This window comes from Cyprinodon tularosa, unplaced genomic scaffold (genome assembly GCF_016077235.1).
Source record: "Cyprinodon tularosa strain WSP-4 unplaced genomic scaffold, ASM1607723v1 ctg352, whole genome shotgun sequence".
Lineage (NCBI taxonomy): Eukaryota > Metazoa > Chordata > Actinopteri > Cyprinodontiformes > Cyprinodontidae > Cyprinodon > Cyprinodon tularosa.
Genome location: NW_024039066.1, coordinates 90,785 through 118,693, shown reverse-complemented (window position 1 = coordinate 118,693; position 27,909 = coordinate 90,785). Strand labels below are relative to the sequence as shown.

Sequence of the window (27,909 nt, the reverse complement as noted above, 5' to 3'; positions counted from 1 at the left end):
AGTAGATGCATTCACACCTAGAACTGGGCCAAAACAGACGCATTAGGCTGAGAAGACTTAAAGTGTCACATGACAGCCTTTAAATGTCCTTTTCAAAACTTGGAAGGCAACACAAGGCTTTTTAAAGTTTAATGAAACTCTTCAGACTGCAGTTATTTTATATGTTAAGTTCACAGGAGTCCACCTTGATTTTGTTGCTGCTATGGTATATCTCGTTTGCTTAAAATCAGATCAGATAACAAACAAAACAATCATTAGTGGAATTTACCTGTAGGTCTACAGCAGGTTTAGATATGCACTTTCAGAACAATTTCATTTGAGAAAAGCTCAACAGTATTAAATGTTAGTTTTCTAGTTATCTTTGAAAAAGAGATGATTCCTCTGCCCTGAACTGGTGGCAAACCATTCTGCAGCTTCGGCGGAGCTGGATGTCCTGAAGCGTCCATCATTATATCTTGTTAAAGACCCAGAGAAGTGATTCTTGGCTGGATGCTTCGCTAAGAAGGGATGACGGTTGCAGGTAATCTTTGCTGATACAAGAAGACAATAAATTACAGATTTATAGAGTGATTTCAACTTCATAGCTACATCAGAGCTTATGTGGCTATGCTGACAAACGAAACATCCTCTCCCTTATAAGGACCTCTTCTTACATGAGCAAATCTTTAAAAATTAATTAATCGGCATGTGCTCAGTCTGCATAATATTATAAAAGCCTCTTTGCACTCAGAGGATAATTCATAAAAGTCCTGAACCCCCCCCAGTAAAGAACAAACTGCGTTACTATTCATAAATCCACCTGGATTGCTTTATTTATTTTTTTCTTTTACATCACCATTTTCATCATCATCACTGATATTATTTCTTTGTTGATATTTTCAGATATTTTCTGACACTGGAATCATGGAAATCTGTTTAATCGTTGCACAAGTTGTTTTCAAAATGTACACATCGACGTATTCGAAGGACATTTTTTCCAATGTCTGATATTTACTCTTGAAACTCGTCCAAACGAAGCAAAGAACGAAACCGAACAAGTTCAGACATTTATCCAATACATACCTGAAGAAAATAAAGTTATCGTAAAAAAAATAATAAAATACAACTGAAAAAAATACACACATCTTACAAATTTGATTCCCCCCAGTTACCCCCCCTCAGCCCACCCCACCCTGTAGGTTTAGCATAGAGATATATATTTTTGTTTCGACGACACCTCATATCATCTTCATTACCAAAGAAAAAAACATTTTGTTTTAGGTCATCGTCGTTACTGGACATGCATCGTAAACACAGAGGCTAAAGGTTTCGTTTTCTGGGCTTCCTCAGGTTGCCCTCTCTCTAATGTCTCCTCCTCCCCAGAGAGCTCTTCCTTTCTGTTATGGCTTGTGGGTGCAGTAAAATGACCGGCTTCTGTCCACCTTCCTTTTCCTATTTCTTCCTCTCGGATCGACTGTTTTTGTCTCCCGTTCGGCTCCGTTTGCATCAGGAGGATCAAAAAGCTCCAAGCTGAAGAGTTAAATGCTCGCTTAAGGTTTCAATTCTTTAACGGTTAAAACAATCCAGCACATCTTATAACAATCAACTTCCCTTCATAAAAAGTTGACCCTTTTATACACATACGGCTTTGCTTATTGAAATAAATCTGTTTCCAAAACGCCTCTGCTTCCAATAAAACAGTCGTGACTTCATCCATTGATTAAAGATAATACCTGCAACTTTTTCATTGAAACTACAAATTTCTATAAAAGTAATAAATCCACAGAATATCTAGAGTGGAGCAGAAAAAAGTGTTTTTTTTCTTCACTGAAATACATTTTTTTTCCAAATTCAAGATTTTCAGATTCAAGACAACTAAAAAAGAAGCAAAACGAGAGTGAACATCTGTCGAGCTTTTAAGAGTTGGTGCCGACTTTAGAAAGCAAAGGAGCTCAGAAGGCACACTGAGGTTTCCACTTCTCTGTTGTGGTGAAGAGAGAGCTGAGCCAAAAGGCAAAGCTCTCGATTTGCCGGTTGATCTACGTTCTTACCTTCATGAGCTTTGAGTCATGACTGAAAGAATGAGATCCCGGATACAAGCGGATGAAATGAGTTTTCTCTACAGTGTTTCTGGGCTCTCCCTTAGAGATAGGGTGAGGAGCTCAGTCATCCGGGGAGGACTCAGAGTAGAGCCGCTGCTCCCCCACATCGAGAGGAGCCAGTTGAGGTGGCTCGGGCATCTGTTTAGGATGCATCCTAGACGTCTCCTTGGTGAGGTGTTTCAGGCACATCCCACCTGGAGGAGGCCCAGGGGGAGACCCAGGAGACCCCGGAGGGACTATTTTTCTCGGCTGGCCTGGGAGCGCCTTTGGGTTCCCCTGGAGGAGCTGGCCCAAGTAGCTGAGGAGAGAGACATCTGAGCCTCCCTACTGAACTTGCTGCCCCCGAGATCCGACCCCGGATAAGGGGGTAAGATGGATGGATGAAATGAAAATTAAATTTTTGACATTGGTATCATTAGCATTAGCTGTCCTGGCAATTGGTGTGCAAGCAGTTCACAATGAGAGCGGCTGATTGTGAGAGCAGCACTTACTGGGCAGAAGTTCAAACTGTACTGTAGCTAAAAACTCTAAGTATATAGGGGCGGAATAACAGAACAAACCCCAGCAACAGTCAATATGTCTGTTACTAATTTATAAATTCTTGATTTTTTTTCTATGTTGCCCTAATGAGACATACAATAAATAACATTTAAACTGTTATTTATTTATCTGAAGGGGATCCCACACTTTGATGCCCAGGCGAAGCCCCAGGCCACTGCTTTTTCATCCACCGAATCAACCTACGTTTTGGGAAAAAATCCAACTAATTTATCAACTAATACATAAATATTGAAAATATTTAAATAAGGCATGTTTAAATTTCCAGTAATTAAGCTTTTTATTAGATGGCTCAAATGTCACAATTAGAGCCATCTAATTACGTAAGAAGCTAAAATTTTGTTTCAAAACAAAATGTCATTAAAGAATAAATCATAAATATAGTAAGGAGAGCTAAAAGAAAATAAAACCTTTACTTATCAGTTTCAGGTCTTTTTAATAGAAGTAACTCTAGGAAATATTTAGTTCTTTTGTCCTGAGTTTCCTTTCAGAAATAATAATACTGCTATAACTTTTCATTTTTCATTTGTTATTCTATATAAAACGTACTTGCTTTTGATGTCTTTGTATTGAGCAATATATATATATATATATATATATATATATATATATATATATATATATATATATATATATATATATATATATATATATATATATATATATATATATATATATATATATATATATATATATATATATATATATATATATATATATATATATATATATATATATACCGGTATATCAAAAAGAGTGTACATCCTAGAGTTGCTCTACTTTTACTTCAGTAAGTTCTCCTAAACAAAGCTACGCTTGCCAGCCATGGTAAAGATGAGTAACATTTTTTTTAATAGTTTTTAATCGGAGTAGCCTATGATGAGAGGATTTAAAGAGACTTTCCTTTTTGTGTGGATTTGGCCAAAAAAAACTACTTTCAGTTTAATGATGGAGCTTATACGATTTTCAATTTCAAAACTTTTGATATTTTGAACAAAAAATGTTACTGCAGTGTCGTCCACCATGCTTATCAATGGGTACAGTATGAAGTGCAGACAGGAAGGGTTGCATGAAAAAGCTCCAATGGGAGTTTAAACGTTTTAGTTTTTATCCACAGAATGTCTCGGATGTTCTTCAGCTGTCTGCCGCTTTCCTTCTGGAGGCAACTCAAATGTTTGCTAAAGCTAAGCATTAGCATCAACAGACCTGGCAACCGGCTCGCAAACCACACAGAACCAGAGTGGGCGATGGTCCCACTTACTGGCCTGGTAGAGTTAAACTTGTAGCTATCATCTTCAAGTTGTTATAAGACGGCAGGAAAAACACAATAACGCTCAAACAGCTAGTTGGCATGCAGATGTCAACTAACGGTTGCTATCGAGACGTGGAACCCTACCCCTAGAGGCAACTTTTTACTGCATGTATTGGGACGTTTTTGAGACCATTCTGCTCACTGGGTGCGGCTATGAAACAAAGTGGTTTCATCCCAGTTCCATTTGTTTTGTACAAGCAGGTTTAGGCTTATAAGGCTCAAGCAACATGTATCTTATTTAAATGGCATGTTTTCTAGTTTTTCCTATTTCAAAGATGGATCCATGGCATGCCAGTATTTATTTCTGCAGGGGAACAAAATAGAATATTGGATTTTTAATTGTTCAGTTGGATGTGCTACTGCAGCTAAATAATAGTCTATTTAAGGCTTTATTTTACACAAATTCCCCTCAGATGGAGTTTAAAAAATTTAATTGAAGGGTCATAAAAGAAATACTTTGAAGATAACTAGTAAAAGCATCTGGTACCATCTGTGTTAAAACTTATTTCCTGATGCAGACCAAATTCGCTCCCTCCAATTGTAATCCTTTGATTCCTCTTCAAAAGAGAGCACTATCTCCTTTCAAGGTGCCAAAAGACAATGGACCTCTGATGTGGTTGGACATAAATGGTGGTCTGAATTCAGAAGAGTTAAACCACTCCACCCGATCCTGGTGGGGACCGTAGAGGCCAACAAAAAGGGCCACGGTGGCTGAAACTGGACACCAGTGGAAAAAGGAGCACCAGTGTCGCATCTGACACATCTATCTGTCTCCCAGAATCGCTTTAAAGTTTGAACACCCTCTGAATCCCACCATAACAATGCGTTTGGTTTCCGACATGGTCCTTGTTGTGGAGCCGGGGGTTCAAATGTTTGAAAGTGTAAGAAGATAAACGGCAGAGGGAGGTTATCCTCAGAAGGTGGGAAAATGAACCCTTGGCAGACTGACTGCAGGCCTAACCACCGCCGGCGTTGTCCTTTAGTCACCCGACAATGCAGGACGCGGAGGGAGAGACGGAGAGAGAAAACAGCCGATCTGATTCAAATTGCTAAATCTGAGAACTGTTTCATACATTCTTCATGTCTTTTTCCCCTTTCTTTTCCTTCGCTACTGTTATTGCAGAATGGCCAGGTTTACTTTTAGGTTAAATAGTAAAGTCATTGCTTCCTTCTTCATTGATGAGTGAGAGGGTCCTTCAGTCCCAAACCAGTTGGAGCCCTGAGGAGAGAAACATCAGTAAGTTAGTCAGGACTTTGATGTCAGACAGAGTAATCCTTTTCTTTTTGATCAATTATTGTAAGAAACATAAAACTTGGCCTAATTTTCAAGGATTTCCTCCAAGACCATCCAACTGACATCAAGTAAGGCATCAGATTGCAACCATAACGATCTATAATCTTGGGTCAGAACGCCACAATGACTAATCTGTAATTCTTATCACTATCTCTAAATACTTTAGTTCTTGTAACCTGAAACTAAAACCCTCCAGAGGACCTCTGCGTCTGGTTCCTGCCTTCTTTCTGTATTTTCCAATCAATCTTTTAGAGCGATGGGAAAAGTTCAGGTATGACAGCTGAGACCTGGACACAACTGGATATTTTAACAGAACAATGATACCAAACATTCACTAAATGGCTAAACGTTCACTTCTGGAATAGTCTCCTCAAAACACAAACTTTGACTTTACTCAAAGTTTGTGCAGAGTCCTTAATGTCAAAGGCAAATGGATGTTCTAACCTTTGCATTTCCGGATTCTCCCGAGTTGTGCACGACTTTACACGAGTGAATGAAGTGAATTTGATCGGCCGTTTATCAAGAGGGCGGGGTTGTTGTGGTGGACGGTTCGCAAGCACTTTTGGTTGTGGTCGGTATCTCAAGGGCATCTTGCTAACCAGTTAGCAAATTAGTGCTAGTAGGTTCCCAATGGGAAATTAACCAAGTAGCGCTAAATTGGTGACTTAGAAACGACACAGTCAAGGAACGCTATGGTCAGTGGAAACACGCAAGAGGAGGAGGGTTTGTTTTGGAGGTCACGGATGAGTCTCCTCTGTCATACATTTTTTATTTAGAGGAGGAAAGCAGGCACGAAGTTTGTGGAAGAGGACGCCAGGGCGGCAGAAGCTTGGTTTGGTGTAGAAGGCTTAGAGGCGTACATGTTTGAGCCCTTGCCTTGCAACGCTACCAGTTCTGTTAGCTCTATGCCTGCCGAAGACACAGACGCCCATCCCCGGGGTCGGAACTCAATGGGAAAGTAAATGAGTCTTATATCTTATTTCAACCGTTGCGTATATTAGCTGCGACATATGAATCAAGATGCTATGACCAAAAACATTTTATTGACATATGACCGTTGATATATGATTGGCCGAATTTAGGTGTCCAGGCTGACGTATAACTTAATGATAACGAAAAAAAACAAAACAAAGCAGATTTTAAGGCAGGATTTTTTTTTAAAACAGAAATTTTCTAAGTTTTGTGACAATATCATCTGATAAAGAGTCCATTTATGTAAACGTTTAAGCCAGTATTAGTTGACAATAAAATATGATCTCCCTACAACTTTAAAGCCGTGGTTCATGCAACAAAGTGAACGGCACCAAGTCTGCTTAGATTGGTCAAATATTCATCAAAAGTGCTGTAATAATTCCCAGCTTGAGCACCAAACATTTTGTTGCAAAGGAAGCATTACATTTTCTTCTATTACCATAAACTCCACCTAAAAAAAGAGAATAGCTGACGCTAATGCTTAGCTTTAGCAAGAGGTATATCATTTAAAGCTCAAATTTAATGTTAACACAAATGCCCAGGACAAGATTACATAAATCTCTGACAGCAACTGTAAATCTAAACCAACCACAATCTAAGACCTCAGGGGAATGTACTAAAATCCCAGACTAAAACAAGTCAACTACTGCAAACATATGCATAAAACAGAGTTCAAAGAGCATTGCTCGACACATGTGGAAGCCATAAGCACAGAAGTCAGCGCCCACACGCAGGAGTAACCCTGTTAAGGCTGTTTAATTGACGTGTTCTCACCTCAGCAGCTCAACAGGAGTACGTCCTCACTGAGGCAGATTCACCCCGGGCACCAGAGCTGGCTACTTTGGAAACCAGGAGACAGACACACAAGGTTATTAATGTAACAGCATTGACCTTTCTAGAGGTATTAAAGGAGGTATTATAGCATTCCTGTGTACTTTGAGGAGTCTGCACCTTGTTATTGTCAGTTCTGCTAAAGGGGGAAGTTAGAGCTAATAAGGTTAGAGCTAATAGCAGAGTAGCATAAAAAACAGGTTTTACATTTAGCCTTCCCATACAGCATGTAGTGACTGTACTTGCCCTGATTCCCGACATGCGCTTTTTGTGAGTTAAACTCAACAAAATCAAGTAGAAGCTTTTAAAAACCTGATGAGCCTCGAGGATGGGTTTAACATGAGAGCTAAAGTGTCAAGAAGTCAAAGGTCAGACTCACCATCGCTCTGAACCTTTCTCAGGGTAACGGAGGGGGTGGAAATGGCTGAGGCACGGAAATTTGCGGGCAGCGTCTCGGCAGAGTCGGAGGTCACACCTCGGAGGTCTTTCTCCCTGAACATCTTCCTCCAGGAGGGCGAGCGGGTAAACGTCTTTGTTCCATCCTGCCCAGAATGACAGTGAATGAGTGACACAAAAACACAGATACTCATGCAAACTTGTGCCTTCATTACTTTATCAAAAATTCTGACCTCATCAGGTCGTCTCTCAGTTCCCATGGAGATTAGGGAGTTGTACTCCTGCTCCAGAACCTGCCTAGCCTGCAAAGAAATCACAAAAGCTCTAAATTCCTTGAACCTGTAAATGACTGTTTATACAATTCACTAAAATAAAACTCTAACCCAAATTTCTGGAAGCAATACCATGATTTCTAGAATGAAAAACAAATGTTTATCAAGTTCTTCTTTTTTTACTCCCTTTTTGGGTGATAGGGCCCGGTTTTCAACAACTCAAAGATTACCTAGCATCAGGTACTAGCTCTATAACACCAGCACAACAAATAAAGCTTTATAATATATTGAGAAATATTCCAAAATTAGTGCATTTCCGGAAATGCACTAATAAAAATGGAAATTGGCCAAATATTCAGCCCTGAGGTACTCCACACCACTAGACTTTCAGGGTAGCCCACAGGTTCTTACAGAGACCCTTAAAGGGTACTTAGATAGTTCCTTTACATCCTCTATATGAATACATAGAGTAGTTAATGGGTAGCTATTAGTTTTTTTTTTTAGGTCAACTACAGGATAGTTTGGTTGTACCTACATAGGTACTTAGAGGGTACTTCTTGAGGTTCCTACAGGATGCCTATGAAGGCTTTAAGATTTACCAGCAACTGTTACCCTGTCACTTATCGAAAGATTTTTCCAGATAGCAAGAAAATACTGAATACCACTAAGGTATGGAATACCACTATGGAATCCATACCTACTGAGGTATGGATACCTATGCAAGTTACCTACTGAGTGCTAATAGAGTAGACAGAGGGTGTCAATGGACATACTTGTAAGGGATCAACGTTAAGGGTAATTTTCTATATATCTATTAGGTTATTTCACATGGAACAAATAGAACATTCTATGGTGACTTAAGATGTTAGCACACATAGACACCCTAAAATCCAATGAATTTTTTCTATAGTATTTTATTTTAGTATTTTATTCCTTATAGGGTGTTTAGGCTGCCCCGATATAAAGGTTATGGCTAAAGGGGATATAGCTGGAGAGGAAATTGTTTTAATCCCAGTATCTAATCTCAATATGATAGTAAGAGGAAACCTTTTATAATATGATTAAATATTTCTTTAAAATGCCAACATTATAATAAATAGTTGTTTGACTTGGTGGTTAATTTCTTTTGGTGCAGTTCTGTGGTGAGTAATGCCTCTGGATAAAAAGCGTGCCATTGCTTGGGCCAGTAGGTCCATCACCTGTGTGTTCTGATTGGGGATCTGTAGCAGCAGGGCCAGGTCAGTGTAGTCAAAAGTGTCATCTAAAGCCAGCAGAGCGCCATGGACTCCACTCTCTCGGAGGTTGTCTGCGTACTCCTTCAGACCGATGCTTTGGACCCAGCACATCACACGCTCATTGGACCACACCATCACATCTGGGTAGGAAGGACAGGCGGCCTCAGTTTTTTTCAACTTTCTAAACATCAGGATCAACTGATGTAGCTCAGCCTGAGTAGAGATTAAAGTTTCTTTAAAGGGACACTATGCAACATTTTTCAGTTAATTAATGTGTTCCATAACGTTATGGATGACTAAATGAGTCATTTCAGGTTGAACAAAGGTATTCTCGGCCACCCTGGTGGTCTGTGGGGGAAATACTGCACTTGCAACTGCAGGAGCACCGACCCGCACCCACAGGCTCAGAAGTTTCGTGAGAGTCAGTCTTGCTTTACGGCGAGAACTGCTACACGCCCCCAGTTAAAAGCATTCTCGTTGCTAGCACAGTGGCGATCTTTGTGCAGTTATGCTACGTTCACGCAGCAAAAGCAGCAAAATCGCGTCTGCTGCTTCATTTTTACTGCTTGTACCAGTTTAGTTCTGACGCGTGGCTGAAGCAGCTTTGCTGCTCTGGCTGCCCGGTGCAAAAGTGGCTCTGACGCGCGTTGGGCGGAGCTTCACTATCCTTTCTCTGCCTTGCAGCTATATTTGCTGTGATCAGTGGGAATAAAGTAGTTTTAATATGTGTTTAAGTGAGAAAATACACCTGAAAACGTAATCAGTGCAGTCAGTTCAGTCAGATTATTATCCTGCCTTCCATATTTTTTCTGTCGGAGCCGCTCAGACCCCCACATACCAGCGGGGCGCCGACAGTATGGATCCCTTTATCAGCAGCGGTTCACCGCGGCAGCTGGTAGGTGTTTTTCATCTAAATAATCCAAACTGCATATTCTGCCAGCAGATTTCTGCATTTTAAGTTAATTTAGGCGTCAATAAACTGTTTAAGAGGAGTGATCATCAGCGCTGTGTCTCTCTCCCTGCGTTAAACGCGCCCGATGCGCTGCTTCAGCTGCTCAGACGTGCTGCGCCTGGTGCTCAAAACGCGCCGCGGGACCTTTTGTTGCGCCTTGACGCGCGTCAACTATTGACTTTGCATGTAAACTCGCTGCTTCTGTCGCGCCAGCTACGTCCAGTGTGAACGCAGCATTAGTCATTCGCTGCTAAGCTCAAAACAACCGCGCCTGGCTTGACGGAGAAACCAGGAGAACAGCTGAGCATATTTACGACAGTGCACTTTTACTTTCGCCCTCTGGAGGGAGCCTCGCTGGAAAATCAACACCGGTTGCATACAGGTGCTGGTCATAAAATTAGAATATCATGAAAAAGTAGATTGATTTCAGTAATTCCATTTAAAAAGTGAAACTTGTATATTATATTCATACATTACATACAAACTCATATATTTCAGATGTTTATTTTGTTTAATTTTGATGATTACAAATGACAACAAATGAAAATCTCAAATTCATCATATCAGAAAATTAGAATATTACTGAAGACCAATAAAAACAAAGGATTTATAGAAATGTTGGCCAACTGAAAAGTATGAACATGAAAAGTATGAGCATGTACAGCACTCAGTATTTAGTTGGGCCTCCTTTGGCCTGTATTACTGCAGCAATGCGGCGTGGCATGGAGTCGATCAGTCTGTGGCACTGCTCAGGTGTTATGATAGCCCAGGTTGCTCTAATAGTGGCTTTTAGCTCTTCTGAATTGTTGGGTCTGGTGTATTGCATCTTCTTCTTCACAATACCCCATAGATTTTCTATGGGGTTAAGGTCAGGAGAGTTTGCTGGCCAATTAAGAACAGGGATACCATGGTCCTTCAACCAGGTACTGGTAGCTTTGGCACTGTGTGCAGGTGCCAAGTCCTGTTGGAAAATGAAATCTGCATCTCCAAAAAGTTGGTCAGCTGCAGGAAGCATGAAGTGCTCTAAAACTTCCTGGTATGTGGCTGCGTTGACCCTGGACCTCAGAAAACACAATGGACCAACACCAGCAGATGACATGGCACCCCAAACCATCACTGACTGTGGAAACTTTACACTGGACTTCAAGCAACGTGGATGAAGTGCCTCTCTTCTTTTCCTCCAGACTCTGGGACCTTGATTTCCAAAGGAAATGCAAAATTTACTTTCATCAGAGAACATGACTTTGGACCACTCACCAGCAGTCCAGTCCTGTTTCTCTTTAGCCCAGGCAAGACGCTTCTGACGCTGTCTGTGGTTCAAGAGTGGCTTGACACAAGGAATGCGACAGCAGAAACCCATGTCTTTCATACGTCTGTGTGTGGTGGTTCTTGAAGCACTCACTCCAGCTGCAGTCCACTCTTTGTGAATCTCCCCCACATTTTTGAATGGGTTTTGTTTCACAATCCTCTCCAGGGTGCGGTTATCTCTCTTGCTTGTACACTTTTTTCGACCACATCTTTTCCTTCCCTTCGCCTCTCTATTAATGTGCTTGGACACTGAGCTCTGTGAACAGCCAGCCTCTTTAGCGATGACCTTTTGTGTCTTGCCCTCCTTGTGCAAGGTGTCGATGGTCGTCTTTTGGACAACTGTCAAGTCAGCAGTCTTCCCCATGATTGTGTAGCCTATAGAACTAGACTGAAAGACCATTTAAAGGCTTTTGCAGGTGGTTTGAGTTAATTAGCTGATTAGAGTGTGGCACCAGGGGCCATCAATTTTGAACCTTTTCACAATATTCTAATTTTCTGATATGATGAATTTGAGATTTTCATTTGTTGTCATTTGTAATCATCAAAATTAAACAAAATAAACATCTGAAATATATGAGTTTGTATGTAATGTATGAATATAATATACAAGTTTCACTTTTTAAATGGAATTACTGAAATCAATCTACTTTTTCATGATATTCTAATTTTATGACCAGCACCTGTAGTGTACCTTTAAGCAGAAACGATTTTTGCCTTACAGATTTTAAATCACCACATGTTGTAACCATAACTACCCAACACCTGCTTTTATTCAGTTACCTTCAGAACGTCCTTGACAGATGTTGGGTTTGGCCAGACCTGCCTCTCTTCCTAATCTTAAATACTCTTTTTATGATGTTGGATTGTCAGGATAGAAGACCATTCTACTGTAAATGTTGTACCTGGCATCTTTAATTCAATCAAATATGATTTGCAATCTTGTAATAAGAAAAAAAGAGCTCACTTAGTGAGAAAATAAGCAACAATTATAGTTTTTAATGTTGTCAGTTGTGTTAGAAGATGACACTGAATCTGTCTTTTTATTATTTAATTATCATATATAAATTATTGTATAAAAGCCTGGAGACACTTAAATCTGCAGCAATAGCTTGAGTGAAAACTTTTATTCAATTTTTCTTACTATTAAATAAGCAATGACCACTCTGGATAATCAGGCATAATGATAACTCTTAAAGCTGAAGTCTGTAAGTTTTTAAAAATCACTTTTTTGTCATATTGGCTAAAACTGTACCTATGCCCAGACAGCAGTACATGTGATATGTAACCTGTGAAAAAAACTGCTTCAATTGGTACCGCCTACTGCCTGTATTTCAATCTGGAAAGAATAATTCGGGACGAGTCAAAACAACCAATCACAGCCAGAGGAGCGTATGATGGAGTGTCAATCACAGCTCACACACGCTGAATCCCGCCCCCCCCCCCTTCTGGTCGCATGCGGTAGCCGCGCAGATGCTGTGAGAGGGGTGGAGCTTGGAGGTGGGGCATGAGTGAAGCAGAGAGGGTGGGGGAGTGGCGTGAAACCTGTTTTTCTTCAAATTTTCAGTCGAAGTCTGCTCTCTTCTCAATGTTACAGACTGCAGCTTTAAAGAAATCTTAAATTTACATATACAGAAAAAGTTCAGAAGCAGGTCTGATCATTCAGCAAGATTCAGATAAAAAAAAAAAAAAAATCTTGGTTTCTTCTAAATACTTTGCCATGTTTTCCTAATTATTATTACTTTTTACATTTTTCTTTCTGTTTTTCATCCTTGAACAAGATATGTTCTTTGTCAGAAGTGGTTTCCTTTAGGACTATTTTACTTTCTTACCTAACGAGTTCCCTAATTAAAAATGTCGAACCCTGAGACAGGTCTATGAATGAACCATTAGCAGATTCAGAATCACAAAGAAGGAAATCTCTTTTCCTTTTTTTGTAGTGGCCTTCTGGTAAAAGACCCTAAGAGAGAAAAAAAAACTGGTTCCAAAGATTTATTTCCTTCCCCCTTTTGATTGACATTAGCAGTTAGCATAAAAAAATAATTAACTGTTGATGAAATGAGACTTAAGTTGAAATAAAATAAAATTCCAAAGTTAAATTTCCTATTAAAGTCTCCCTTTATGGATTTTTTGGTAGTTACTAAAGTTCGTGAAAATTTAGCAATTTTAAGCATTTAGGTTTTGGTGATTTATTTTTTATTTTTTACTTCTTTAAATATCACACAGATGTAAACAATATCTAATAATATAAATCCCGATTAGGTAAATTACTTACTACAGCATCTTTTATTGATGTTGATAAAAATATTGGAAAATAAATTTGTAAGTGAGAAATAAAAAAATATTAAATTAAAAAGAAATGCTTATAAGGGTCACTTAAACAGCTTTAAAACACTTTATTGATGTTGTAAAACTGATTACCTCATATAGTATATTTATATTACTCAGAGTAAGCCTTCAGAATTATTAAAATAAGGTTCAAGCAATACAACAACTGATGTAAGTTCCAGCAAACAGGGTGAAGCAAAATGACATAAAAGATTACCTTTATTCTGGTGGACGCTGTCCTCTCTCCTCCTTTCCAGCTCCTTGCGGTCGTAATTCAGGCGCTTTAGGCACATGATGCCATAATGCAAACTCACCCTGGGCAAGGTCAAAAGAGCAAGAGGGTTAAACGGGTTCAAGCTGGTTACTTAGGGGTGCGCTTTTAATCTTTGAAGCACTCGAAGCTTTTGACAGAGAACCTCAATCTGATCCTACTCCAAGCAGTCAATTGTCACCACAAAGCCAAGCAACAGCTGGTAAGTTTGAGGGTTGAAAAATAAACAACTAAGGTTTAAAAAGTACATCTTAATAAATCAGGGAGTCAGTTTCAACTTAATTCGCTTCATCAAAGATATTTTATTTGAATATATATATCCAATTAAACTAACAGTCATGTTTTTGGACTGTGGGAGGAAGCTGGAGTACCCGGAGAGAACTCACACATGCTCAGGGATAGCATGATGCAAACTTCATGCAGAAAGGAATTGATCCCAGAACCTTCTTGCTGCAAGGCAGCAGTGCTACCCACTGCGCCACTGAGCAGCCTATATATATATCACTATCCTGCTGCAGCTCGAGCTTAGGGACATTCAGATCAGGATCTTTTGCTAGAAAACAGACTTCATAACTTCAACAGCGAATGCTCGAGGTCCCCTGATACCACGTTTGACTGCTGGCATGATGTTGCTTTGCTAAAACTCTGTTTGTTTTCTACTTCAGAAAAAGTTCCACTTTTTTCTCGTTGTTAAAGAGAATATTTTCCTAGAAGTCTTGGAAATCTGAGACAGCTGTTTGTGTTGGTTTTGGTCCACAGCAGTTGTGAAAAATGGCTCTCGCTGTGGTTTTTGGAGTCCCTAAGCTTTAACATGACTTTATAACTGTTTCCAGACTGATAGACGTCAATGACCTTATTTCTCAGCTGCCTTTAACTTTATAGGATTGACTGCAGGAGGTGGACTCAAGATGTCAAACAGGTTCTGTTCGTTATTTGTTGATTCTGAAAGCTAGGCAGTGGATCAGGCCTGGCGGCGGCACGACCATCATGTCTCAACTCCTGACCTAAAAACCCTTTGCTACAGGTCCTTCCTGCTTCTGTCCCTGCCCATTTCCTGTCACTGAAGCAAACTAATGCCAAAGCTTTTTTTTTTTGGGTGGTAATCAGAGTTTATTTGATTTAAAAAGGGCCAATCATATTTTTCACATCATACCAGGTATGTCTGCATAGATTTCTCCATTATATAATATAAAAAAAAAAAAACATAAATGGAAAACATTTTTTATTTACTTCGTTTAACACTTAATTTCAAAGGAGAAAAAACTTTTTTCCGCACTATTGAACGAAAAGCTATCCATAATAACGAAAGTCATTTCTCCCTGGGATTATTAAAGTATTTCTAAATCTGATTCCTGGTTGAAGGGACAGGTGTTGTGAATAAAATGGTGCCCAGCTTGAAAGAGCTCCTGTGTCGCTGAATGTGTGCATTGATGACTGAAAGACATCTTCTGCCTCCATTTATCTGTTTACTATAATGTGTTGAATTCATGTTAATGTGGATTTAAAGACATTTCAATTAGTGGAAGAAATTGCAGGGGGGAATATAAAAAAAAAGGCTAATCAACAAAAACTTTCGCAACCCCATGCAGTACCTCAGTCAACCCCCCGTTGAAGACCTCCGGTCTAAACTGAAATTCAGCTCTTATTTGGCTGTGAGACTAAATCATTAAAACGAACTGAAGTAAATCTGGATGAATTGCTGAATAAAATAAACCTTTCCTCACCATTCTTTGCAAAAGGCAGCAGTAAATGTTTGGGAAAACGTTCTACCTGTGGAAGCTGTCTACCATCTTCAGCTGTCCTCTCAGCTCCTTCTTGGTTAGGTGGTCCAGCATGCGAGCATCCACTAGGGACTCCATGAAATAGCTGCGGTACTGGGGGAGGCCCAGGCTGGGCAGCCAGTCATTGCCCACCCACTCATGATTCATATCACCGTAGGCCAGTATCTGGAGGGGGACAAGCGCAGATGATCGACGTTGATTCACACTTCATATTTTATGTCTGAGCGCTCATGACTCACTGTAGATGAAGGGACTGTCAAATAGGCAAAGTGTTGTTTGCATTTTTTTACTTTATCAAAAGGTTGACCAAAAAAAAAAGATTCAGTTCTCACCTGATCCCAGCTGAATTCCTTTAGCTCCTGAAAGGCCGAGAGGAAAGACGAAGCAGAAAGAGAGAAAGACGGAGCGAGTGGATCGGTGGGGGAAAAGGTAGGCAGGGGTCAAAAGTGGTGTGGATGGATGGAAGGGTGAATTAAGAGAAGCAGAAGAGGGAGAGGTCACAGCAGCAGCAGCAGCGGGAAAAGAGGACAAAAGTGAGGAACAGTGTGTTAGTGAACGGGTAATTAGTTTGAAGCAGTTCACATAGAAACAGCAACCACAGGGAGAGACGAAGATGCTCAACACTATGGCCTGGGCCCACAGAGGAGACAGAAGGATAGAGGAATAAATACAGAGAAAGAAGAGGAGGAAGGGGAGAGACTCATCAACATTTTTCAGACAGGACCAGACGCTCAACATTATTCATTTTAATCATAAAAATGGGAATCAGACAGAAGACGACACGGCTGGAGCACTAACCGGAGGCTTGGTGGCGGCGTTCAGAGACTCCATCTCTGCATGGGTCATCCACACATTACTGGTGGACTGCAATAATGAAAGCACAATGAGCGGATGTAAGCTGTAAGGTGAATTAAAAAAATCCACACAGATTTCCTCGGATGCCTGGAGCACCAGAGGTAACCGGCTTGAGAGATTTTCCAAGAACTGCCATCAATCAACCACAGCAGTAAACTGCTCTTCATCTATGAAGATGAAACAAAAGTTCGACCGGTTTCCTTAAACTGATAGCATCTTTTTCAGGGCATCGAACCAAAATTAATGAGGGATGTTTCCCTACGACTCATCAAAACAAGCGACGCGAACACAACTGCAGAAGAGGTAAAGCCAAGACCGACCGAGTCACATATTAGCCCGAAACTCTGCAGCAATCAGAGGAGAAAAAGTTCATGTATCTCCATGTAGCCCCGTGGGAAACAGGCATGAAATGAAAAGCTCAAGGAGCGCTTTTGAACCAGCTCCCTCCCTGCCCTTCTGTACACATGCAGAGTAAGCCAGAGGCAGAACGATCACACCTTCTGACCCTTTTTATGTACATAACCTGGGGGTTGTTCCGACGTGGTGCTAACAGGTGTCCTGCCCTATCTGATCACACGTCGACAGAGATAAGTGTGAACGAGATCCAAACAGGTTTAGGAAACACTGGGCCTGTTTAGACCTGGCTTTAACATGAGTCCAGGCTTACTTAGCTGCAAATGGACCGTTTTAAATGCTCCTACCTAATGTTAAAGCGGAACACCGTTTTTTTTTTCACATTGGCCCCTTGATTTTACGTTATTACATCATGTATTACTCACCCATATTATTTTTGTGTCATTTGGAGCTGTTCTGAAGATATTCGGTTTTGTAATCCAAGTAACGTCTTCCTATAGGAAGATGCCCCAGACATCAGCGGTTATATTTTTAATATTTATATTTTTTTAAAACAAAGCATAGTGTGTATGACATCATCCGTACGCCAGAATGGAGTTGTGACAGGCAGCCCGGGCCACAGGCGGCTACACTCTACCCCTTCTATTCATTCTAGCTAATCTGAATCGTTCAATTCCATTTGGAGAGCGAGATCATCTGTGGTAGTAGCACTAGACATCTTCCAAGCATGTGAGTAAAACTAGCAGCAGTTCAGCTGACAGGATGACTAATAGGTAGCCGGCACGTGCGGATCACGTCATACACACTCTGCTTTGTTTTTAAAAAATATAAATATAAATAATTCAACCCTTTAAAGCCTGATCCAAGAATAAAACAAAACAGAAAATTACTTTTTTTTGGTTTGAAGTCCTTATTTGCCCTTTTAACAAAATATGTAAAAGGAAAAAACAGAAATACATTTTTGATATTAATAATTTATTACTATGCGATAAGTCAAGATTATTTTTGGTGTAGTCTTCTACTGGCTGTTATCAGGTATATCTGATTGTGAACGATAGGATTTTGAGCAAAGTTTTTACCATTAAATTATGCAAAAGGTGTCAGATGCAAAACATTTCAGAAACAGTATGTATTAAATATGATACATTCGGCATTATAGGGATAACCGCGGATGTCTGCGGATGACAGTGATTCGCCTGCATGTTATAAATGCTGGCGTACCATAAAGAATAAATTATGAACAGTTTAGTTTTGTGCCTTCAAGTCATTTGCCCACAGGAAGACGTTACTTGGATATAACAAAACTGAATATCTTAGGAATAGATGATACAAAACTCATATGGGTGAGTAGAACATGATGGAATAACGTAAAATCAAGGGCCCAATGTAAAAAAAAAATGGTTTTCCCCTTTATTGACCCTGTAAAGTTATTGAATGTGAATGATAAACTTTGCAATTCTGGAGAAATCTACAATCAACCCTGACAACAAAAACACATGTTACTTGACTGAGTATTCTGGTAATCCACACAGGACGGCCCTTTGACGACAATCCCAGAAAAGAGCCGCTGAAAACGTCTTTCACCATAGAGCTCCTAAATTATAAACATTTCAAAAGACGTTTGCCAGCAGCAGTGCATGAATTTAACAGTGCTGTTTAAAGAAAGCATTTTTTAAACCACATATTCAGCTAATATTTCTGTTGCTTGAGACATGCGATAGCGGGTCAGTGGGTGGTTTTTCTGTGATCCAAAACAGATTCCCCCTGCAGACGGCTAAACTCATCCTCCAGCTTTAAAGCATTCACATCTGTATTTAATGTTGTCCAAATGAAGTCAGATTGCTCAGGATTTATACAGAAACTGAGCGTAAGCTGGGTTATTCAGAGATAAAGCAACTTAAACTAAAGATTCCTGATAATTCCCAATTACTGTTTTATCTCAAGATCTGAACTTTCTTCTTTTTTCTTTTTAAATCATTAAAAATCATAAAAAACTGCGACCTTAAAAAAAAAAAATGTGTGCTTGAGTTTTCTTTTGAGAGACAACGCCGTTTTTAATTCTATGGAACAGCTTTGGAACCAATACGAGGCAGGGCAGCAGTTTCTAACGAAGGACCTTAAAGACCGCTGTCCTGCAGCTTTTAAACATCTTTTTCAAACGGGTTAAAAACTGGTTCAAGTTTCCAAAGAGGAACACATGTGAAGTAAGACAAAGTGTGTTTTCACAAATATTGGGCACAAAAGTCCTTTAAGATAGAAAAGATTTACTTGACTCTAGTGTGGATAGTTTTATCTGCTTTAAACTGCATAGGACTGATAGGAAAGCATCACTAACTGCAGTCAACCAGAAGCAAATGGTATGAATTGTTTGATAAAAACATAATAAATGCTAATTTACCCTTTAGACCAGGGATTCACAAACATTTCAGCCAAATATAACAGTGTTAATCACTGGCAACCCCCTAAAAGCACAAACAGGCATTCCAGTCTATATCTATTTATTAACATTCCTGGAGAGGTGGCGAAACGTCTTCAAATCTTGAAAACCAAGTCCAGTGGATATTTTTTGAATTTTTACGGAATAACATGGATAGAAGTTTTTTAATTAATTTATGAATAAATGACATTAAATTACTTAATACATTATTTCAAATGTAATATCGATAATTCAATATATTTATCAATCTAATTGTATTTAGAGCTACAATTTGTAACTTTTAGCGACATCTAGCGGTCAGACTGCAGACTGCAGCAACATGAACATCTCCCCCCCACCACTTCTCCCCCCCAACAGTACGGCGAGCGTTACAGGACAAAATGTCTTCCACGACGTCCGCATCACCTACCTTCTCAAGTGATGAGGTTTGTTTACATAGATAATTTTACAGATAGTATTTCATTAGTCTGTGTAGGGTATAGATTTCATGTAGACTTAAGATAATAAATATACCTGTTATTTTTTCTACATCGTTGCGAAGTTTTGGCGATCTCGCAATCGCTAGTTTGTTGGCTCTGCGCTGCCGTAGCGCAAAGATGTCTGCCTCCATGGCTGCGAGACCCGCTCCTATGTAATTATAAATAACGAATTCTAAGGCAACGCAAATATTAAGGTTAAGAGGCTGAGCTCGTAGATGATGATAAATAACATAGTTATGTATAATATATTACATTTCTGACTGTATATCCCTGTAATTATTACACACTGTAGCTTTAATATCTCCATCATGTATTAGATGCATATTTAATTTTTTCATGAAACACTTATTTATTCAATTATGTATTTTGGGCCTCCATATAGCCGTGATGATATTTGTGTAAATCATCTCATTACCCCCACTCAGTGTCCAAAGATGTATTCAGTAAGGTGATACTGAACACTATAATTCAAAGTAAGGTCTTTCTCACCATTGTTATTTAGTCCTTGTAATTTTTCTATTGATGGAAGCCTAATATAGTTTTATGAGCTCTTTGAATTATGATGTGTGCTGTTTTACCAACAAATTGCTAAAATCTGGTCTTTCATTGCCTCATCATCGTCATCAAGCATCATCCCAAATGATTGAGGCAAAGTCTTCAATAAGAAAGTCATAAAGTTAATGTTTATTGGGTTAGTGGCCTCTTTCAGTAAGATTTACCACATTTCATGGAAAATTGTCATTAAACTGCCAGAGAGCCATCAGAAAATAAAGATATATATAAAAGAAAAATAATGGTGAGCATTTTATGATTGGAAGTTCATAAATTCTTAAGTTATTTTAAGATCCTTTTATTTCTCTTCAATTTTATCTTTTACAGAGGTGTCTTGAAATATCCATAAAGAACTATGATAAACCTGATTCATGCAAAAAAAAAATCAATTAATGGCAGATTTGTGGTCTAGGATTTAGTTATTTTTAGCATAAAAGTGACTTTATCTTTTTTATTTTTTTTATTTTTTTATTTATAAAATTTAATTTCATTTATTTATTTTTTATTATTATTATTTATTTTTTTATATAAAAAATAAATAAAAATAAAAGTGACTATCTTTTTTTCATTTAAATATTTAATTTAATTTAATTTATTTATTTTTTATTATTATTTTTTTTTTATATTAAGAAATAATAAAAATAAAAGTGACTATCTTTTTTTATTTAAATTTTTAATTTAATTTAATTTATTTATTTTTTATTATTATTATAATTTTTTTATATAAAAAAAAATAACAAAAATAAAAGTGACTATCTTTTTTTTATTAAAATTTTTTATTTAATTTAATTTAATTAATTTATTTTTTATTATTATTATTTATTTTTTTATATAAAAAGATAAATAAATAAAAGTGAATTTATCTAACTATCTGCTAAGATCTGGCTATATGACGTAAGTTGCATATTTATTTACATCTAGAGCGGGTAACCGAGCGTGGGGGGATGGGGGATGCATTTCAACACAAACTGTGAACACACATAGCTACAGCTGTTAACTTGTTACTGGATCGCCAAGCATTAGTGTGAGCACCGAGTTTGAACTTCTCACTAAGCTGCATGTTCTAAAGATGAACGGAGCAGAAGTAAATAGAACCACCTCCCTTACTGAGAAAATGTTTACAAGAACGTTCCAGTCAACCCATGTCATTTAAAATAAGCACCAAAACATCAATGGTGATTTTATGTTTTTCAAATACATATATGCATACTGTTATCAACATTTACACTCACCGGCCACTTTATTAGGTACACTAATAACTGCTCGTTAACACTTAATTTCTAAGCAGCCAATCACATGGTGGCAACTCAGTGCATTTAGGCATGTAGACATGGTCAAGACAATCTCCTGCAGTTCAAACCGAGCATCAGTATGGGGAAGAAAGGTGATTTGAGTGACTTTGAACGTGGCATGATTGTTGGTCCCAGAAGGGCTGGTCTGAGTATTTCAGAAACTGCTGATCTACTGGGATTTTCACGCACAACCATCTCTAGGGTTTACAGAGAATGGTCCGAAAAAGAAAAAGCATCCAGTGAGCGGCAGTTCTGTGGGCGGAAATGCCTTGTTGATGCTAGAGGTCAGAGGAGAATGGCCAGACTGGTTCGAGCTGATAGAAGGGCAACAGTGACTCAAATAACCACCCGTTACAACCAAGGTGGGCAGAAGAGCATCTCTGAACGCACAGTACGTCAAACTTTGAGGCAGATGGGCTACAGCAGCAGAAGACCACACCGGGTGCCACTCCTTTCAGCTAAGAACAGGAAACTGAGGCTACAATTTGCACAAGCTCATCGAAATTGGACAATAGAAGATTGGAAAAACGTTGCCTGGTCTGATGAGTCTCGATTTCTGCTGCGACATTCGGATGGTAGGGTCAGAATTTGGCGTCTACAACATGAAAGCATGGATCCATCCTGCCTTGTATCAACGGTTCAGGCTGGTGGTGGTGATGTCATGGTGTGGGGAATATTTTCTTGGCACTCTTTGGGCCCCTTGGTACCAATTGAGCATCGTTGCAACGCCACAGCCTACCTGAGTATTGTTGCTGACCATGTCCATCCCTTTATGACCACAATGTACCCAACTTCTGATGGCTACTTTCAGCAGGATAATGCGCCATGTCATAAAGCTGGAATCATCTCAGACTGGTTTCTTGAACATGACAATGAGTTCACTGTACTCAAATGGCCTCCACAGTCACCAGATCTCAATCCAATAGAGCATCTTTGGGATGTGGTGGAACGGGAGATTCGCATCATGGATGTGCAGCCGACAAATCTGCGGCAACTGTGTGATGCCATCATGTCAATATGGACCAAACTCCCTGAGGAATGCTTCCAGCACCTTGTTGAATCTGTGCCACGAAGAATTGAGGCAGTTCTGAAGGCAAAAGGGGGTCCAACCCATTACTAGCATGGGGTACCTAATAAAGTGGCCGGTGAGTGTAGATTTTAACTTTTAAGGACACTATCTCATTCTTTTCGTAGGAAAGCAAAAACAAAAAGTGTGACTGTACGTACTGAAAGATACTTACCGAGCGTGTGCTGGCTGGGGCAGATGGGCTGGTGAGGGACACCATCTCCTGGATGGCCAGGCGCAGCTTGAGACGGTGGAGTGGGTTACTGATTCCGATCTCCCTCTGGATTTCTGTGTCGGACAGGTTTGCCATAATCGCACCGCTCTTTACATTGGCACGACAGGCAGCGACGTACCACGCTGGCATGCCCACCCACAGCTGAAAGGAAGTTAGGAGGATTAATTTCACTTTCAGTCCATTCATTTATTACCACTTCAGGATGACATACCTCTAACCAAGAAACAACAGTAGGTCCATCCCAAGATGCAAATGGAAGTCCTTGGCGACAGGCTTCTTCCAGTAGTTCATGTCTGACAAGCGGAGCAATAAGAAAGGAAGTTATATGGAAAATTGGAAATCATTTAGAATACACTGGAAAAAATCTAAATCTAGATAAGCAATTTTTTCTTAAAATAAGTGCATTTGTTCTTGGATTAAGGAGGTAAAAGAGACTTTTTGCCAATGGAACAAGACAATTTACACTTGCAGTACAATTGCAGTGTCTTATTTCAAGTGTATGTAATCTAATTATCTTATTTTAAGAGTAAAATACTCATTCCATTTGCAAACTATCTCATTAACCTACTCAAATTAAGGATAAATACACTTAATTTAAGGAATTTTTACTTATTTCTAGATCGTTTTTCCAGTGACACCATTTAAGATTGATCAAATTCACATACTTCTTTTTGCTGCGACGGTCTTTATCTGCTGGACCAAGAGTTCCTGTCTTGTTTATCCCCATTGCGTCTCCAGTTCCGAGGTCTTCAGAGGGAGTAGATGCTGAGAGAGACATAGAAAGATCAAATCTGTCTCGAAATACAAAGCAATCGCAGCTGAACCCTGTTTAAAAAGACACAGATGTAACACTTATCCTTTACCGAGAGAAGGGGTTCCATCTCGACCAGGTTGACCCAATCGTCCCTTCTCCTTTTTTCCAAAAAGCCGGCCAATTGACGACTTGATGCTTTTCTTTTTATTGGACTTGTGGAGAGAATCTTGGCTGCTGTTGGAGCTGCTGCCATCTGCAGAAAGGCTGCGACATTAAGAGGAAATCAACGAGAGCAAAAAATAAGAAACAAACACTTTTTTCTGGGTATTCTGGAAATGTGATTTTACCTCCGAAACTCCCGGGGGTCGTCGAGCAACGCACCCGGATGGGTGAGGTTCATTCTGTCCAATCGCAGCGCACGAGGAGTAGGAGGAGGCGTGGAGTCGAGGAGAGCGAGGGATCGATCGTCCTCTTTGTTGTTCTGGAACGTAAAATGTTAACTCAGTTTTAAAATGCACATACATTTTGTAACGATATTGCTATCATGAAACTCTTGCATGATTCCCCACATGGGTGCCATTTTTATTTTCTTTCTCTAACAAATGACTGACCTTAAAGGGGTGAAATGAGGTCACTGGTGCTATTTAAAACCATTTTAAGGTTTTTTGTCACCTCCTGGATTAGATGTTGATGCACTCATGAAGTAATTTTGGTTTTCAGACCAGTCCATGTTTTCATCATGGATAAGTTTTATTGCTCTGGTTTATTCCAAAAATGACACAGACCTTGTGTGTTTTATCACTAGTTTTATAAATCGAGGCATGGTATGCTGGGGTACATTGTCATGTAAGACAGTTTAAATTTAGGCATCTTCTTGCTTCAACAGTTTTAACAGCAATCAGGCAATCCATCTGGTATGGAAGGTGAAAGCATGCCAATAGAAACAGCAAACTCAGCGGTAAGACTAGAGGAAGGGGGCTCTGTGTGCCTAGAGAGTTCACTGTTGTTAGTATCACTGCTGTGTATGTCCCCCCAGCACTAATACAAAAGAGGCCATGAAGACTCTAAACCAGGCTGATTATCTCTGAGCTTCAATCTGCACACACAGAGGATGTTTTCATCATTGGTGGTGATTTTAACCATTGAAGACTGTACTGCGTCAACCATTGACTTTGCATGTAAACTCGCTGCTTCTGTCGCGCCTGCTGCGTCCGGTGTGAACGCAGCATTGAGATCCAGGATCTCTTCCACGATGCCAGCAATACCAGGAGGATGTGGCAAGGCATATGGACTATTGCACACTACAACACAGCCTACTGCCCTCTCCACTAAAAAAAAAAAATGCACATAAACAACCCTGTACCTGCCCCCGAAAGGGAACGTCTATTAAACGAGATCAAGAGCATGCATGAGCCCAATTCTCCTCCAGCACACCCTGTTTAAGAGTTGCTGTTTGCATCGCTCAAACAGCTTATTTTTCAAAAGAAGATTTGCAATTTTTCCACTATGTCAGACCCGCCACCAGTAAGCGAAAATGGGGAAGATCACATAGGACCACCTTACGTAAACGTATCAGCAGAATGATTGAAGGTTAGAACTACCTGATGAACCACCCAGAAAAAAAAAAACATCCTCCACTATACAGTACCTTTAAGTGTGATGGAAAAAAACGTAGAATCTGTATTTAATCTTTTGACACTATACAACAACACTTTTATATATAGGTAATAGAAAATATAATATATCTCATTAATTAGGGTGAATCCAGTTTTTTCTATTTTGTGTTCTTGTTTTGATAAATATTTGATTGTTATGCATTGTTTTCCTAATTAGCTTAAAAGCAAATTTCTATCAATTGTTCCATCTAGTAAAAAAAATCTTTCATATTTTTCGATCAGCTTGATAAACACCTGCTTTCCTTGACTCATTTTCTGGAGGAGCTGTTTTACATAAACAGGGAAAGACGGTTAATAAACACTGACTGGAAATGGAGCTGATTATTACATTCCAGTGCCAGTTACCGGTACCTGTCTGTCAGTCTCCCGGGCTGGGGAGTGAGGCAGGCGAGGTGTGGAGTGTCCAGAGCTGGGGGGGGACGGGGAGGCCAGGGTGGAGGACGTGATGGACGATGGAATGAAGCCTCGTCCTGTGCTGTCTCTGCCTAAGGACGAGGGAGGGATGGGTGGGCTGTCCAACGCCACGCTGACCCGGCTTTCGATTTCCTCCGCTCGCAGCTCTGTGTTCTCCTTCTCCTCTTGGATCAACCTGGTTTTAATTAAAAAAGAGCAGAAGAGCATGAAATCTTTAAAGAACTTTAAAAAGGAAATAATCCACAACAAAATATATTAATCCTAAATCAAAAATGAGCTTCAGTATTAACATTTTTATAAATCTTTAACTAACGATCAGCATTTTCCCAATATATGCAGTATCACAGAGTTTCTGATAAGGCTTTTAGGATCATGTAGAGGATTATATCAAGCTGGTACAAGTTTGCAGGGAGTTGTTTATTTCAGCCTCCCTCTTTCATACTTGATCTCCTTATTGATGGCCTCCAGCTGTTCCTGCAGCATGATGGCCAGGGTCTGCACGTCTTTCTGTCCGCTGGGAGAAAGCAGTTCAAAACGATGTTCGTCCTCTTCGTCGTCAGAGCAGCCCACGTCCATGCTCTGCTCGTACCCGGTCCCCAGCAGAGCCCCGCTATCCCAGTCTGGGTACTGGGCAAAGAGAAACAAACCAGAAGATTTTAACACCGTGAACTGTGAATTGCCTAAGGGCTAAGTCTGTTTTCAAATTTTTATACACCTGGTACACAAGAGTAAACATGAGAAGATGTATTTTTTTGTGAAACGCCATGTATCATGTCTTTAAACTATGATGCCCACTTTTGCTCTGAATCGTTAATGTTTACGTTTGATTAATTCGTATGGTTAAGCTATGTCAGGACTTGCTACTTTATGGTTGTATCATGTATTGAATCACTGCTGTGAATTATAAGTCATAGTTACATTAAATCCAGGCTTCTCAGGCGTGCAGTGGGTAGCACTGCACCACTGAGCAGGTTTGGGGTTTGATTCCCGGTCCGGGGGTATTTCTGCATGGAGCATGGTCTCCCTGTGCATGTGTGGGTTCTCTCTGGGTACTCCGACTTCCTCCCACAGTCCAAAAACATGACTGTTAGGTTAATTGGTTTTTCTAAACTCTCTTTAGCAGTAAGTCTGTGAGTGAATGGTTGTTTTTTCTTGTTTATCTCTGTGTTGCCCTGCGATAGACTGGCGACCTGTCTAGGGTTGACCCCGCTCTCGCCCATTGACAGCTGGAGATAGGCACCAGCACCACTCACGACCCCAGTTGGGATAAAGTGTGACAGAAAATGGATCAGTGTATTCTCATTATGAGTTCGTATGAAATCGTACGAAAAGTTATGCACCGTAATTTCGTACGTTTTGGACGTTTTTTTCGTCGATGCGCATGCGCATCTTACGCACCATTTAATAACTTCGAATTTAACATACAATTAACCCTAACCCTTACCCTAAGGTATAAAGCAGCAAGCAACGTAGTTAGAGACATGAAGAAGTAATTATTGCACTGTTTTTCCCAGTTTTACGTCCGTCCGCGGATCTGCTTTTTTTTGTCTGTCTGCCTGCGCATGCGCACTGATTTGTTTTTTTGAGGAAAAACGTACAAAAAGTATGAAATAGTGTGCATAACTTTTCGTACGATTTCATACGAACTGATAATGAGAATATGTTGAATGGATGGATGGAGTTACATTAAATTCTCAACAATGACACAGATTATTATTGAGCAGCTTTTCAGAAAAAAATTTAACCTTAGTTCTGAAAACTTCTTTAAATAAAGGAGAAATTTTATAATTCCCTCTCAAACATAAAAAAAAAAATCCTTTGGCAAAACTAAAAACACCTGGGCTATATTTCGATTTCTCTTCTGACCACTGTTGTTAAGAATAGAACATCTGAACAAGCAGGTTGTCAACTTACACTAAGGTTTAAGAATGCAGCATTTTAAAATCACTTTTCCATCAGTTAATTACTTGTGATTTATCTCTCACATCGTGTACAATATTTGCTCTGGCTGACAGAGTGGCATAACCTTCCTCCTGCTTATATCTGGGGCTGCACACTGCTGATCAGCTGGTTGGTTTCTATTGCTTTCTCTCTTTTACAACAAATACAAATGTAACTAAGTTGAAATATTAGACACATCCAGTGAATAAACAGCTCATCTATCAATCTCACTGAGGTAAAACTGTTCCTAAAAAAATGTTCTTGCA

At 39.6% G+C, this 27,909-nt stretch overlaps 1 protein-coding gene across 2 annotated transcripts in view; it reads right to left on the bottom strand.

The window, feature by feature from the left end:
* Positions 1–5,051: 5,051 nt before the first annotated feature.
* The window catches only part of ppfia3 (PTPRF interacting protein alpha 3), a 47,556-nt gene continuing 24,698 nt past the window's right edge, over positions 5,052–27,909 (bottom strand). Inside the window, exons 16-31 of one of the 2 annotated variants that reach the window (XM_038295263.1) lie at positions 26,145–26,329; positions 25,640–25,877; positions 23,960–24,093; positions 23,722–23,876; positions 23,524–23,623; positions 23,070–23,151; positions 22,799–22,999; positions 16,387–16,452; positions 15,921–15,947; positions 15,578–15,753; positions 13,754–13,851; positions 8,916–9,091; positions 7,678–7,746; positions 7,428–7,590; positions 6,992–7,056; positions 5,052–5,170 (exon numbers count right to left, since the gene is read on the bottom strand). In XM_038295263.1, the coding sequence (XP_038151191.1) occupies positions 7,001–7,056; positions 7,428–7,590; positions 7,678–7,746; positions 8,916–9,091; positions 13,754–13,851; positions 15,578–15,753; positions 15,921–15,947; positions 16,387–16,452; positions 22,799–22,999; positions 23,070–23,151; positions 23,524–23,623; positions 23,722–23,876; positions 23,960–24,093; positions 25,640–25,877; positions 26,145–26,329 (1,926 nt within the window). In that variant the 3' untranslated portion in view covers positions 5,052–5,170; positions 6,992–7,000. The remainder of the gene's footprint in view (positions 5,171–6,991; positions 7,057–7,427; positions 7,591–7,677; positions 7,747–8,915; positions 9,092–13,753; positions 13,852–15,577; positions 15,754–15,920; positions 15,948–16,386; positions 16,453–22,798; positions 23,000–23,069; positions 23,152–23,523; positions 23,624–23,721; positions 23,877–23,959; positions 24,094–25,639; positions 25,878–26,144; positions 26,330–27,909) is intronic. The other variant, XM_038295264.1, reaches the window with a different exon arrangement.